The following is a 16,642-nucleotide window of genomic DNA, read 5'->3' as shown; positions in this document are numbered from 1 at the left end:
TTGATTGTATTCGTCGAGTGTTTGGCGCTCTGCGATACCAGTAGGAGAGTAGTTTTGCGATTTCGATCGTGTTTTCGCTCAGTTATGCTGCTTGTACCAGGAATATAGCTCGCTGTAGCTGCCGTCGATATCTGCTAGTACATACACAATCCAGTATAGTCCTCACCAAGTACACATTCTTTCTGTTGCTACTCAGAGTTTCTTGAACAATCAATCATCAGGCAACAAACAACTAAAGCCGGGCATGCAAAAACAATGCTAGATATACTCATCACGCAGCAAGAGCAGACACAAAAGTGCCAAGCGCAAAGTGTCAGGCACAAAGTGTCAGGCGCAAAGTAACTTAGTTAGAAAGACGAGTGTTAGAAAGCAGCGCAGTTGTCAGTATACTTTTCAAGTGGCAAGCTTGTGAGTGTGGGATTTGTACAAAGTGACAATCGCGCAATTTTTGATGGAAGTGCTCCCTGTCATATAAATATTATAGTGATGGTGTCTGGAGAACGTTGTAGCAGCGATTCGAGTGTAGTCTGATAATTTGAATCGAAAATAAAAGTTTCCATCGCTGAAGCCATTGCAGTATTCACTCTTCCAGCAGCAGCGAGAGGGAGCGCAGCGATGGCCTGAAATCATCGAGGCATGTGAAGTTCCTCACCCAGTGACTATTCACTCTCCTCTCAATCACCAACACACCCGCTCGATGCGAGCAGATACTAGTAAGCGAAAAGTACATGTCCAGATTTGACAATTTTTTGATGAAGTTGGGCATCTGATATTTACTACGCAATATGGCTCTTTTCCGTCCATTTTGGTATTGTTCAAGCACGCAACTGGCTGTACACTAGAGCAGTGATCTCTTGTCGCTTTGTGTCAAAAAGGCGAAGGCTAGCAAGTCTGTACACGATCCCAAGTACACTGATCTAAATTGTCAGAAATATGGACAATTGACTCACAAACAGGTATTTGGTATGGCCTCTATCAAGAGTATGTTAAAACCTTGCCTCTATCTATAGTTGTGAGCTGGGCCCAAGTATTTTCTTACCTGGAATGGATACATTGATACCAGCAGATTCAGAAACAAATTGCACATGCAATGTAAGTATTGGGTTCTGATTTTTGCACCCTTTTTATTTTTAAGATTTTTGAGCGTTTCCGTGATCATGTTAAAAAAAAGCATCCTTTGACACCTTCGTTCGTTTTAATAAAGAAGGTTCGAATGGGAATTTGAGACCTTCGTTTCACCCCTAATAGGAACTGTTCCTCCCTGATGGTTGAACTTGTGAACAAGATCGACATTGTCTGAAATTGTTGTGGACTTTGTCTTTGCTATTTTCTTTCTGTCTATTCTCTCACCTTTCTTCTCTCCCACGTCTTCTGTAGAACTGCTTTCCAGTCTGTCTCTCTCTTCTCTCTGCTCTTGTCTCTACTCTTCATCTCAAGAACGTTTATCTTCTCCATTTCTTCGTTCTTGTACTTCTCTAAATTACTTCTCTACTCTCTTTTCTCTTCGTTCGAATTTCCGTGAACATGACGTGAACATGTGTTTTTTGCACTTTGAACAGTCTCGATTTTCTTTTATGTTTTTTTGCCAAATGTACAGTGCACTGTGCGCTGTGTGTGTACAATGCTGCGCGGCTAGCGATGCGCTTTCTTTGGTACAGACGTTTATGACTTTTTACTTTTTATGGGTTGATTTGAAAGGGAGGGTTGAAATCAATCCCGGGCGAAATTTCAACCCGGGTCAAGCGCAATGCGTCATGTAAACGCGCCATTCACTTTGTGTACATAGCGGGTTGAAATCTGACCCGGGTTGAACTCAACCCGGGTTGAAACGCTTCATGTGAACACAGCCTAACATTCCGCCAGACGCGGAAGAACCTGCTTTCTTTTTTCTTTTGCTAAGAACTTTCTTCTCACAGTGACCACGATTTCTTATTTCTTCGTTTTCTCCTTTCTTTCTTCTCTCTTTCTTCTTTCTTTCTTCTTTCTTTCTTTCTTCTTTCTTCTTTCTTTTTCTTACTGAGAGCTTTCTTTTCCCATATCTTCTTTTCATCTGTGTCTCCTTTACAAGTTTTTCTATTCCTGGGTTACTTGGACCTTATTCGCTTCCTTGTCATAGGATATGTTCAGTTCGTTCGGTTTGTGAATTAAAATAAACACATTCAACCAACCACCTGTCGTCAGTGAGCAGCCGGATGTCTTCCTCCATATACAAACACTTCGTGACTTTTTTTAAGGCTGAGCACAGCTGTGGAATTGTTCCGTTTGACTCGGAATAACACTCGGGGCATTGTCTAACCTGTTTACAAGCTATATACAAAGAAAAAATCAACTCCGATGAATGAGATTGAGTTTATTTAGAGTCTTCATCGCTCCTGTCATTGTCACCTGACAACGCTGACTACGCATCGCCAACAGACGCTGCTTCCGTTCACATTTCGTTCAGATTCTTTTCAGCTGCAGTGATGATCCGACGCAGGACTTTGGCTACGACTTTGGCCAATGGAACTGACATTCTACGGCTAACGGGCAATCAGCTCGCGTACATCTTGGATGCGCACTCCAACATGTGCTAGAGCTGATTGCCAGTTAGTTGTAGAACGTCAGTACCGTTGGTCAGTGTCATGCAATGTTATCACATGAGCTGATTGTAAAGTAACTGGTGGTGTTAGTGGATAATTATAGTGTAACTTGTAGCTCTTTCGTCCTTTTTTCTTCTTCTAAGATAACATGACTGATGATTGAGATACATCTGGAAGAAATACATGGGATGTGATTGAAGCAATGAGAGAGAGCGTGGAAGCTCAGGGCCCTACGCTATGCTTTTTTCCTGAGCTCATCACACATGTTATTCGAACAGATGGGCCCTGAGCGAAAGAACTGAACTTTCTCTTTGCATTCGAGTGTAATACGACACGGTCTACCACATTGATCACCTAGGCATAAAAAGCAGAGGGATGTTATAAATATTTCATTTCTCCTATTTTTAATACATAACCTGGGATTCGAATCCTCACTATCGCCCTGCATGCACTCCCCAGATAAACTTCGCATACATACTCATTCCAAGTTGCTTCACGTTATGATCTTGCATTTGAAAGCCCTATTTGAATATTGTGGCCAGCTGTCTTTGTTGGTATGGTACGGGACAGGTACGGGATAGCGCCAGGCATGCCGACGCCACAAACACACAAACACGGAATTAAAGTTGTGTGAACCCTGGCTAGCGCCAGACGTTACTGAAGTAACGTCTTCTGCATAGCTACGGGAATAATAATTATGGCCCGATATCTGAGACTTTCGACCTTCGGGGCTACACGTTTTTTTTTAGAAAACACTAAAACAATTTTGTTCGCAAAAATCGTTTCCATTAAAGCAAACGGTGGAGACAATGGCGGAAGAAAACTGAAGGCGATTCTTGTATCAGTTGGTCACGGAGGACAGCAGCCGCGATCCCATCGACGGTGATGCATCATTCTTTGTGGATATCCTGTCAAACAGTGACAGCCCTTCTAGTTCAGGCAAGGACAAACAGGAGGATTCCTGATGGTTCACCGCTTGCAAGGTCGCTGGTCGCACTAGCGCATTTGGCAGAACTGTTTCCTGAGTGCCACGCCAGATCTGCTAAAACAGCACGAAATAATGGGGGTTTTCTTTGCGACGATGATCCTAAAATGTTTTGGATGGCAAGCTCGATACCCCAGCTAATAATGGTGAATCAGACCATCACGGAGCACATGAGGCTGAGCAATCTCGAGTAACATTCTGTAACTTTTCAGTTGGTGGTGTGAAACGTTTGTCAGGCTGTGTTACTGATGTTTGGAAATGATTCCATCAGTCTTTACAAAGTGCAACAAGGTGCATCCGAGCGCATTTGCTCTGTTTGGCTCCTTCACAGTCACTTGTAATAATCTTCACAGCATGTAAATGCTGTTATCATGGTTACCCATCAAAAGTTGTTGCAGACTATCCTGTCAAGCATGTCCGTCACCAGGAGAACAGATAAATCACTTCTCCTTCTAATGCTGCTACTGCTGCTGTTGCGACTACACAACGTCAATAAAGTGAATGCTGAAGATGAAGTGCCTGAACAGTCCGAACACTCTTATAACGTTGGCTATTGTCGTACTGATATCACATGGAAATAATTTTTGGTGGCACCAAACACACCGGTCTTTCAAAATTGTAACAAATGAACAGTTCATTAACAAGACTCCTGACCATAGAATGCATTGCTACATGGTTTATATTGGTCGGATGGTGGTGAAACGAAGTTACAATAATTATTCTATAAAGGCTAGACATCAATTTCCAATAAAAAATCAATTTCACCAAAACAGGTCGATTTTCTCAGATATTGGGCCATATTGTAATGTTGGATAGCTGCATGATGTTTATATACATGTATGCGGGACAGTAGCATGATGTCCCCCCCCCCTCCCAACCTCCCCTCAGCCAAATCCTGGACACGCCACTGTTCAGTGTATGATAGGAGGCTAAATTCCTTATCTTTAATAATTGTGCATACTAAAAATTAAAAAATGTTGGTCACGAATCCAGACGAAGCGTGGGACCCGACCGGTTGAAGAATGCTCTTTGCTCCGCTGCCTAATCTATCCCTTTAAAAATGTTTACACAATTAATGTGCACGAAGATTTGAGACTTTAACATTATCCATAACAGTATCTTACAGGTGAATTAAGTCTGGAAACCTTCCATAATCTTGAACAATGGATATACCGGATAGTAGAAGGGTCCTGGACACAGAAAGAAATAACAGAGGCATGTCAATGTAAGGGAAACTCCCCTCCCTCTCCCTCCCTGCTGCCCACACCCTATAGCCAACTATTTCCTACGCGTAATTACAATTGCCGCTTCCGAGAGCGATCTTTCCAAACTTATTTTGTCCACTCGAAGCAAAGAAATCATCTTGAAATCGAGGCAGAGCATTGCCGACGGACTAAGCTTGAGTTTGTGGTGTCCCGCTTAACTAGAAATGTGGCTGAGGTCGACGTGTTCACCAGGGTTCTGAGGCAGACATTTCAATACTCAATAAGACGCTGTACAAGACGGCGGACGCGTGTTCAAATTCAGGTTCAGGTCAGTGCAAACTGAGCAGGCTACACATGCCATTAGGTGCCTTTCTGTCGAAATCAAATCGTTTACAAGAGCACTCCATTCCCCCCACAGCACCGTTATTCATCCAATTACCTGACATAATATATATTTTCCTGTTCTATGGATTATTGTGAAATGGAGAAGGAAAAAAATTTAATGTTACGAGTTATGACTAACTGTCCACCAACGTAACCAGATCTTATACGGTCAGCGAGTCCTTCTCCTTTTTCACAATAATTTAATTGGCTCGCCATCCAAGTGGAATTTGTTCTATGGATGTATAGCAATATAGAAAAGAAGAAAAACTAACTATTTTCGGGCCATTTGTTTTTTTGCCCATTATAGTACGTCCAGGTCATGTATTTGAATTGGCCGCAGAAGTGAACATTTCCAGCATCTCTCTAAAAACATGCTTCTATTAAATGTGCCATTTTTGTTTCAGAGGCTTCCCACACATGTCCCGGCTGTTCTGACTTCATTTGTTTTGAAAATGTATCAAGCAGAAGAAGGTGAAGGGCATAACAACCCAGGTGATAAAATCTGGGATATTTCCCTAAATGTCTCACATTTGCTGACCTTTGAGCGCCGCTTACACCCCCAAAGTGGCCGCAGAGGTACCCTAATATTTTTTTTATTTTTTTTACTAGAGCCACGAAAACCCGCCATGTGTGAGCCATGAATAAGGGGAGTGGATGCGTGGTCTGGGATGCTCTGCCGACCTTGGGTCTCGGCTTCATCACAACCAGGCACGCCAATAGCAGAGAGAGAGAGAGAGAGAGAGAGAGAGAGAGAGAGAGAGAGAGAGAGAGAGAGAGAGATATTGATTATCTCAATCAGGATACCCTGCCCATGAATTAAAACAGTCCACAAGGCAAATTTTCGGAAATTTCATGTTGGCATGAGCTACCCTTAATGCATACTCTTGCGAAACACGAAAATCCTTGGAAGCCAGTTGGAGTGCATGGTACTGATGGTAGTGATCACTTACAAGTTTGTGGTGCAGGTTGGAAATACCGTCACACTTGACACAGGGATCGCTGTGAAGGACACTATGGTGCTTGGGCAAAAATACGTGCTGCAGGATGCCAGCGCTGATGCGGAGAAAGCAGTGATGCTTGCCAAAGCAATTGCTAACAGACGATAACCCTGAGCATCCAAGGGAACAGTAGAATGTTACTGTATACACAAACTGTCTGTTACACCATTTTATTCCCGTAGCTATGCTGAAGACATTACTTCAGTAACGTCTGGCGCTAGCCAGGGTCCACACAGCTTCAATTTGGTGTCTGTTTGTGGCGGATGGACGGGCCTCCGTCTGGCGCTATCCCATATCTGTCCCGTATCGTACTGCACCATCAAAGACAGCTGGCCACAAACAGCTGGCCACAATACCGTAAAAGTCCGTAAATAAGTACGTATTTACTTTCGAATTTAGCGACCACACCCGTACTAACTTTCGGGCGGGTACTGACTTTCGGGCGCAAACTAACTTTCGGACCCGACTTGTGTGTAGTGGAGAAGTCATTTTCATGTCGATGTACATGCTACGTGCTGCATTTGCGCACCGTACCGGTACTGATTTCGGGCAGTATGTTTATCGGGCTTGACTTGACTTCAACAGACAGAGCCAAAAGAATGGAGGGGGTATGCAGGGCGATAGTGCGGGTTCGAATCCCAGGTTATGTCTTGGAAAAAATAGGGTAAATGAAAATTTACTATGCTTTTTTTTTGCCTAGGTCATCAAGGCAAAAAGGCATAGCGTAGGGCCCTGAGCTTCCAAGCTCTCTCGTTCCGCTTGCATGCCAAAAATGCCACAAAGGTACATACTGCAACAATCTCTCCTCCTTTCTCCTACATGCGCTCCCATCCGAAATGGCTACCTCGGTAGCCATTACACACAAATAGATACAAACAACATAAAGGAGTTGTGGGTACATCAAGTATTGTTACTGATAATTCCTTCTGCATAACCTTTTGAGCCTGGGCCCATTGAAAACCTCTGCCACGCAGTAAAATTTTTTAATTCACTCTATGTGAGCAAACTTGATTTCAAACGATTCTTTAATGTATCCTGAGCACAGAACTGTTTTTGTTTTGGAAATACGACAAAGATTACAAAAGTTATGACCGTTTTCATAAAGGTAGTTTCACGCGAAATTGGTATTTTGAAATGTATGCACGCGCATGTAACTCAAGTTCAAAAGTACGGAGCGACTCGCATTTTTGTGTTACCGTACTCGTACATCCTGACCTAGGAGTCCTCTATGCAGTGGTACAGCTTGACGCCACGCCACGGAAGAAACGCGGTACATGTATCGATGTAGTTCCGCACTGACTCTGTCACAGTGGCAGTGGTCATGACGTGTCAGAACGTCACGCGTGCTCAAAAGGTTAAGAAAGCAATTACAAACGATATTCTAAACTCTCTTACCCTCTCCTAAGATCTCAAAGACGCATAACTGTCAACATTCCCTCAACCCTGCAACCTTTGGATCTCATGGAATATATTCATGAAAAAAATCATCAAATTCAAATTCGTTACTTGTAGTACTCCCTCATTGATTTGTTTGCGTCTTCTCTTTGGGCCATGTTCATTGTTGTACTTTCCCCTTCCTCCTTTTCTTACATCACCACCTTCATCATTTTGCGAGAACTGTGGCAATACGCCCAGTGAGAAGGCAGATTTTGCCTGTGCTTCTGGTGAAGTAAAATAAAGCTAAACAAACAAATATAATATTCCCTCTGACAGTTGAATGCCACCGTTCACCGCTTATCCACAAAGGTAAATGTATTAAAAATCTAAACTCTTAGGGGCCGTGCACACTATGTTCATGTAAAATGCAACAAACTTGTGCATACACAAGCCTGTTCAAGTGCATTTCCACACTGACAAGGGATCTGCGTTTTACATAATCATTCCTGAAGATAATGACTGAAAATTCAAAAGATACGGTACGAAAAATGCTCTCCTCAGAACGAGCGCATCCCGCTTGTCGTCTTTGACTTCGTTCTGTGTCGTTCAAATTGTACCCATGCCCATGAACTTCAGGTTGACTCCGGCAAGAAGATGGCGGCGACGTAGAATTGTTTCCGCCATGATCACCGATGTTGCAGGCCCTCCAGAACCTAATGAAATCTTCAGATGGCGGTCTATTTCCTGTTCTTGACATTTGAAAGATTCAAGACGATCGATCATAGATGATCAAGTTTCAAGCTGCCGACGATGTTCCCCAAGTTGTTGCGGAACGGTACTGTGAAATATAGCGATGGATCGCTCGGCATCGTGTTATGCTCAGCAAAGAAGAACTACAGTACATGTACAGTCTACTACGGCCTGAAGAAAAAGAGTTCAAGTATGAAAGGTTCAGAAGCATCCAATAATTCCAATGGAAAGCTGAAGCAGGAAACAGGACGCCGACAGACATCCACACAGCCCCAAAACAGCACTGAAAAGTTTGAAAAGCACAGAAAGAAGTTGCTACACGTGTGTCCGAAAGGGCAGGAACGCATAAAAGCTAAAACGCAACCGTGTATACCCGTCCGCGATTTGCTGTAAACGTTTGCGCTACTGTTTACTTTTTCCGCCATGTGACGTCAGTTGACATGACAACTTTTACAGGAACGCAGTAAACAAGAGGTTTTCTACAGTTGCGCTCACTGAAATCCGACCCAATGTGCAAAACTGGCACCCTCAACTTGCACGGCCCTTGACGCCCTGGAAGTGGCCCGAATGCGGCTGGACGTACACATGTACACCCACAATGATGTAATCAGAACTGGTCCAGGGTGCCAGCTTTGCACTTTGGGTCGGATTTCATTGAGCGCAACTGTACGTAGTGTGCAAGTGGCCTTAGGGGCGTTCGTTTTTGACTTACAGGTTTGGGTAGAAACTACTTCTTTCGGTAGAGGTGTTCTTTTTTTCTACTCAAAAGGGTAAATCGTACTTTCCCCTAAAGGCTCTAGCAGGAGAAGGGTGGTAGAAGCCAGAAGAAGAAGGCAGAGCTACGAAATTCCCAGCAAGATCAAGGATTTGTACATAACTCCATACAGAAGAGAAGTATTTCGCATACATATCGTGTAAATTACTAAATCAGGTAGAACAGCGTTCGTGCAATTGCCTCTACCATATGCCTCTATCAGTAGAGTGACTCTACTCCACTCTACTAGGTAGCTAAAAACGAACACAGCCTTAGTATGCACCACATTCCATTCACCAATAGTAGATCTCTGGACATACTCAAATCCGATTTAAAAGCCAAATCGGGCTCAAAAAGTTCATTAACACATTTTTAAATGGGCATGAAACAGCATTTATGGTGGGTTTCAAAAGTCCAGACCTCTGGTTCCAAAAAACTGTTAGGCCAGCATCTATACTACATAAATTCTGTGCTCACTTTGTGCATAAAAGTTCTGAAATTGGGATGAGGGAAACGAGGGAAAGGGATGCGCCACGATGATGTGCTCGAGCTATGTCCCCAGGCAACAAAGAATGTCGAACATTACGCGATGACCATGACGAAACTTTTTTTTTTTTTTTTTTTTACCAGAGCCACGTAAACCCGTCATGTGTGAGCCATGAATAAGGGGAGTGGTGGCGTGGTCTGGGATGCTCTGCCGACCTTGGGTCTCGGCTTCATCACAACCAGGCGCGCCAATAGCAGAGAGAGAAAGAGAGAGAAACTTAGACAGAAGAGAGAGAGAGAGAGAGAGAGAGAGAGAGAGAGAGAGAGAGAGAGAGAGAGAGAGAGAGAGAGAGAGAGAGAGAGAGAGAGAGAGAGAGAGAGAGAGAGAGAGAGAGAGAGACAGAGAGAGAGAAAGTAGTAAGACCATTGGACAAACCGGTCTAACTAAAACTCGAAATCATTGGAACTTTCCGCACCTGAATATTCCAAGTTGGAAGGTTGTTGGTTTGCGCTTCGTAGATGTTGGAGCTAGGTGTCAGGTCATCGAATGTCTCAATATCCTTGTCAGTTGTGTGCCTTGTTGTCGCACTATCTGACTGTATAATAGAGAGGTTCCGGAGTACGATGTTTCGTACCAAAATCCGTAGAGGCGCTACAGATTTTTTTATACGTCGTTTTCGAGCAGTGAAATGTTCCGGAGTACGTTTGCCGTCATTGCCTAGGTTACGACCGCAAACACGTCATATTCCCGCGCTATGCCTTCTTAGTTTGAAAATGTGTACCGAAATCAAAACCTCCCGCGGGAATTGATGTTTCTCGTAATAAAATTTGTACGCAAATATCTTTCTGCACTCGTAGCGCCCATACGGATTTTGGCACCAAAAATCGTACTCCTGAGCCTCTCTATTATCTTGTTACATTGGTGGACTGTTAGTCATAACTAGTAGCTTATACACGTAGATCCTTTTCTCTTTCATATTACTATTGGTTCAACATCCGAGTTTTTAATGCAATAATAATTATTGATTGTTTCGGTCATTCCTCCGATGATTGCGTGACAAATTTCCGTTGATGACGGTCACCTAAAAACGATTTGAAAAATAGCAATTTTCAATTCTTTGTGTCACTACTATTCTAAATCACTACAGACACACTTTTCTGATAGTTGCCTTTCGTGTGCAAACTGCATAAACTACGAATTGTTTTGGCTTGATTTTCTTGAGTGAAATGTATGCCACTAAAGGAATTAGTATACAACTGCGTGATTTAACACTTACGCTTGGTGGGCGTACATCCTTAGACTGTGTGACGGAGGAGGAAGCAATCTTGTAACTGTCCATTGCGGATTGTAAGTTATGTTACGCACAAGAACGCATCGTCAACTGGATCACGGCAACTGCAAATTGTTTCTACCTCCGAGGGTAATAGAGTGGAAATGGTGGGCAAAGACAGTTCTTGTCTAGCAGCCAGCTCCACTGTAGTTGCGACTATCCAGCTTGCTACTACTTTAGTTACATGTACTTCGCGGAATTGTCTCGTGTTCTGACGTTGTGGCCTCATCACACACACACACACACACTGCTGAAGCTACTTCAAAGGACCACAAGCCTTTCAAGATTGACTTTGACCATCTCCTCCTTCTTGTTGTAAAGCTGTGTGCCACGACTAAATTCAAGTAAGGAATGCGCTGCTCGTCAATGCACGAAAACACCCCCCGAAACGGAACGAAATGGAAACGCACTTCAAAGTGGTTTGAAACATTTTCAAAATGATTTCGTACCCGTGACCAGATCAGAGTCACAGAGAGTACTCAGTAGTTCAAAGGTTTCGATCAGAGAGGAGTACAATACGGTATTTGTACTACAGTTGTAGATTTTTTTAATCCGCACGTTCGGGCTCCCCGCCTTGAACAACAAAACTAGTACGAGAGCTCGTACTTGTTGAAGCTGAAATCGCATTCATAATATTTTCAGAAAAAGCTCAAACTAGGTTGATGATAACTCCGGCTCCTCTTCGTCAAGTCGTAATTCACTAAGATTCCCTATTTCAAGAAATAACTCAATGAGTCGCTCGCCTGTTTTCATTAGCTATTATTGTCTCTGGGACTCGCTTTCCCAAAATCTGAAATCATGTGTCTATCTCTCTAATTATCTCCGTGACAGACAGTATTCTTTGATCGTTTTTCTTCCGGTGCTGTTGAGGCCGATGTTGCACTCGTAATTGTGTTTATTTTGCCCGTACAAGAGGAGTTTTTGACAGACAGTATTCCAAACCAATTCTCGGTCATTTGAAGCTATGATTTTACAGAACAGCTTGGGAGCATCACCGGATACTATTGATCTTAAATGCTAACACAGAAGACATGACGGTGACTTTGTATTGTTTCAGTATTATTATTATTAAATTTTGTAAGAAAGGGTTTGCTCCCCACACCGGAGCTCGCGCTATTCCGCCGACTTTACTTGACACTTGAAGTCGGCGGAATAGCGCGAGCTCCGGTGTGGGGAGCAAACCCTTTCTTACAAATCATCGCCGAAGTCGCAACCACTACTTCGTATTATTATTATTATTATTATTATTATTATTGAGGTGTTTGTCGCGCTGGAAGCGGAGCGTCTCTGTAAGTTTGTATCCCTGGTGATGTTTGTGCCTGGAGAGCACTATATAAGTGGTGCTCTTCAGGCACAATCTTCCTCAGCCTACTCAAGCTCAACTGATGAGGGGTGAATTCCCCGAAACACTGTGTATTGAGCAGGGAGTGGTGCTTTCTTGCAGGTTTGCCGAGTCGAAGGTTCGATGGACTTCTCGTGTGCTCTGGATGGCAGTCGTGAGTCAGTCAAGTGTCAAGTAAAGTCGGCGGAATAGCGCGAGCTCCGGTGTGGGGAGCAAACCCTTTCTTACAAATCATCGCCGAAGTCGCAACCACTACTTCGTACTGTTGTGCCCAGCGCGGGCTTGCGACTAGTTGGTTTGGAGGTGACAGCGTTGCGAATGACCGAGGGTCCTCGACGTCTGTCTCACCGTCCAGGAGCGACACTGACTCACGCTGCTATCTGGTGTTCATGAGGTGTTTGTCGCGCTGGAAGCGGAGCGTCTCTGTAAGTTTGTATCCCTGGTGATGTTTGTGCCTGGAGAGCACTATATAAGTGGTGCTCTTCAGGCACAATCTTCCTCAGCCTACTCAAGCTCAACTGATGAGGGGTGAATTCCCCGAAACACTGTGTATTGAGCAGGGAGTGGTGCTTTCTTGCAGGTTTGCCGAGTCGAAGGTTCGATGGACTTCTCGTGTGCTCTGGATGGCAGTCGTGAGTCAGTCAAGTGTCAAGTAAAGTCGGCGGAATAGCGCGAGCTCCGGTGTGGGGAGCAAACCCTTTCTTATTATTATTATTATTATTATTTAAATAGGCGTCGAGGCGACAATAGTTTTAGAATTGCGATCAACAGAACGAGCTGAACCGACATTTCACAAAGGCTTTTATTGTTTTCAAAAAAACGAGTGGATACGAAGGCAGTGAAGAACGTGGAAGAAAGAAAAAATGTGATATGGAAAAAAATGATGAACAAAAAATTTGTACTTCGAACTAGTTTTCGCACAACACTCCTCAGGAAGCTACGTTGTACTAATGAAAAACAATCCAGAAAGATACTAATAAAGAGAAATGGAGTGAGAAGAAACAACACCTATGAAAATGATAATCCTAGCACTAAGGTAATAACAGGAAAAACTGCGAAAGCAATTAACGAACTTGTAAGGACTACTAGTATACTGTGACACAAGATATGACACCATGGCCAACCAGAGCCAAACCGACAGAACAAGCTGCCCCTAAAACAATTTCAAACGAATAATGCTGTCCTTCTGGACACACAGATCAGGCTTATGAATACGTTGACAAACAGCTTCTAACACACTCAACTGCAACTTATAACCATGACGAGCACGGCACAAAACAGAAAAAGAAGAATCAGAATACACCTTGCAACAATCAGGACGAGATGCAAGATGCTTATACACTGATGACTTCCTACTAGAAAACACACGCTCGCACCCACTCTTACTCACACAATCATTCTCGCTCTCACACTCACCGGAATCACTGGACTCACTGGCCGAATCCTCCTCAACGACGTCCTGCCTCGGAGCAATCAGGTCCCGTCTCCTCCCATCCCTCGTCGAGCGTCCCACGCGGGGAAGACCCCGTAAACAACCACTACCTCCGCCAACACAGGACCTAGCGTCCCACTCGGCAAGTCCACCATTGGCTCCCGTGGCCATGACCAAGTCACTCCCTCCACCAGCGGAGGTGGATGTGGCTTCGGCGACGCCACGTGTGTTGCATGCAGACACGTTTGCATCAGCATCGCTTGCTGCATCACCGGCAGAGACGACAAAAATACCTACCTCAATATCAACGAGACCCAGAAGAACAACTGCTAATTACACCATGACCTATTTCAGTACGGAAGTACCGAGCCAACGTAATACACAACAGGAACGTGAGACGAGGGATGGGAGGAGACGGGACCTGATTGCTCCGAGGCAGGACGTCGTTGAGGAGGATTCGGCCAGTGAGTCCAGTGATTCCGGTGAGTGTGAGAGCGAGAATGATTGTGTGAGTAAGAGTGGGTGCGAGCGTGTGTTTTCTAGTAGGAAGTCATCAGTGTATAAGCATCTTGCATCTCGTCCTGATTGTTGCAAGGTGTATTCTGATTCTTCTTTTTCTGTTTTGTGCCGTGCTCGTCATGGTTATAAGTTGCAGTTGAGTGTGTTAGAAGCTGTTTGTCAACGTATTCATAAGCCTGATCTGTGTGTCCAGAAGGACAGCATTATTCGTTTGAAATTGTTTTAGGGGCAGCTTGTTCTGTCGGTTTGGCTCTGGTTGGCCATGGTGTCATATCTTGTGTCACAGTATACTAGTAGTCCTTACAAGTTCGTTAATTGCTTTCGCAGTTTTTCCTGTTATTACCTTAGTGCTAGGATTATCATTTTCATAGGTGTTGTTTCTTCTCACTCCATTTCTCTTTATTAGTATCTTTCTGGATTGTTTTTCATTAGTACAACGTAGCTTCCTGAGGAGTGTTGTGCGAAAACTAGTTCGAAGTACAAATTTTTTGTTCATCATTTTTTTCCATATCACATTTTTTCTTTCTTCCACGTTCTTCACTGCCTTCGTATCCACTCGTTTTTTTGAAAACAATAAAAGCCTTTGTGAAATGTCGGTTCAGCTCGTTCTGTTGATCGCAATTCTAAAATTATTATTATTATTATTATTAAAGAGAAATGGATTGAGAAGAAACAACACCTATGAAAATGATAATCCTAGCACTAAGGTAATAACAGGAAAAACTGCGAAAGCAATTAACGAACTTGTAAGGACTACTAGTATACTGTGACACAAGATATAACACCATGGCCAACCAGAGCCAAACCGACAGAACAAGCTGCCACTAAAACAATTTCAAAGAGTATTATTATTAAACTCGGATGTTGAGCCATAAATAAATGTAGAAGAGAAAAGGACATATGGATACGAGTTAAGAGTAACTCTCCATCACTGTAACATGATACTTTATACAGTCAGAAAGTGCAATAACTAGGCACAAAACTGACAGAGTACTGAAACATTCGACGTCCTGACACCTAGCTTCAACACATCTCCGTAGCGCTAACCGACAGCCTTCCAACTTGGAAGGTTCAAGGTTATGGAAAGACCAAAGAGGGGAAGGCAAGCGCAACGAAAACGAGCAAAAGCTACAGTCCCAACGGAACAAAGAATGTCGATTGTTACTGGACGATGACGAGACCAGTACGATATTTGACAAAGCGGTCTAACTACAATTCGAAGCAGCAAAGCAGCACACCACCCAACTTGGGTGGTTCATAAATATCAAAGATAAGTAAAGAAAGGGAAGCTTTGCGAAAACGAATTGTACAAGCCCCCTCTTTGGTCTTTCCATAACCTTGAACCTTCCAAGTTGGAAGGCTGTCGGTTAGCGCTACGGAGATGTGTTGAAGCTAGGTGTCAGGACGTCGAATGTTTCAGTACTCTGTCAGTTTTGTGCCTAGTTATTGCACTTTCTGACTGTATAAAGTATCATGTTACAGTGATGGAGAGTTACTCTTAACTCGTATCCATATGTCCTTTTCTCTTCTACAAGTATTATTATTATTATTATTATTATTATTATTATTATTATTGTAGAAGAGAAAAGGACATATGGATACGAGTTAAGAGTAACTCTCCATCACTGTAACATGATACTTTATACAGTCAGAAAGTGCAATAACTAGGCACAAAACTGACAGAGTACTGAAACATTCGACGTCCTGACACCTAGCTTCAACACATCTCCGTAGCGCTAACCGACAGCCTTCCAACTTGGAAGGTTCAAGGTTATGGAAAGACCAAAGAGGGGAAGGCAAGCGCAACGAAAACGAGCAAAAGCTACAGTCCCAACGGAACAAAGAATGTCGATTGTTACTGGACGATGACGAGACCAGTACGATATTTGACAAAGCGGTCTAACTACAATTCGAAGCAGCAAAGCAGCACACCACCCAACTTGGGTGGGTCATAAATATCAAAGATAAGTAAAGAAAGGGAAGCTTTGCGAAAACGAATTGTACAAGCCGAAAGCCAAACTCCTACAGTACTCCTCATGCATGACATTGTGATGGACTAGTTGACTACAAAACAAGTTGTTTCACACGACGTACGTTTCGCCGTATGGTTCGTGACGGCTCATCAGGTGTGCAATATGAAACTCGGATGTTGAGCCATAAATAAATGTAGAAGAGAAAAGGACATATGGATACGAGTTAAGAGTAACTCTCCATCACTGTAACATGATACTTTATACAGTCAGAAAGTGCAATAACTAGGCACAAAACTGACAGAGTACTGAAACATTCGACGTCCTGACACCTAGCTTCAACACATCTCCGTAGCGCTAACCGACAGCCTTCCAACTTGGAAGGTTCAAGGTTATGGAAAGACCAAAGAGGGGAAGGCAAGCGCAACGAAAACGAGCAAAAGCTACAGTCCCAACGGAACAAAGAATGTCGATTGTTACTGGACGATGACGAGACCAGTACGATATTTGACAAAGCGGTCTAACTACAA

At 43.4% G+C, this 16,642-nt stretch overlaps 1 protein-coding gene across 1 annotated transcript in view; it reads right to left on the bottom strand.

Annotated features, from left to right (window-relative positions):
- LOC135827979 (slit homolog 1 protein-like) overlaps positions 1–11,220 on the bottom strand; it is a 47,229-nt gene extending 36,009 nt beyond the window's left edge. The window contains exons 1-3 of the mRNA XM_065340416.1: positions 10,796–11,220; positions 6,104–6,261; positions 4,689–4,754 (exon numbers count right to left, since the gene is read on the bottom strand). Coding sequence (XP_065196488.1) covers positions 4,689–4,754; positions 6,104–6,261; positions 10,796–10,858 — 287 coding nt within the window. The 5' untranslated portion in view covers positions 10,859–11,220. The remainder of the gene's footprint in view (positions 1–4,688; positions 4,755–6,103; positions 6,262–10,795) is intronic.
- Between the last annotated feature and the right edge of the window lie 5,422 nt (positions 11,221–16,642).

The sequence above is a fragment of the Sycon ciliatum genome, chromosome 12 (assembly GCF_964019385.1).
Source record: "Sycon ciliatum chromosome 12, ocSycCili1.1, whole genome shotgun sequence".
NCBI classification, from domain to species: Eukaryota; Metazoa; Porifera; class Calcarea; order Leucosolenida; family Sycettidae; genus Sycon; species Sycon ciliatum.
This window is presented reverse-complemented; position numbering and strand designations above follow the sequence as displayed.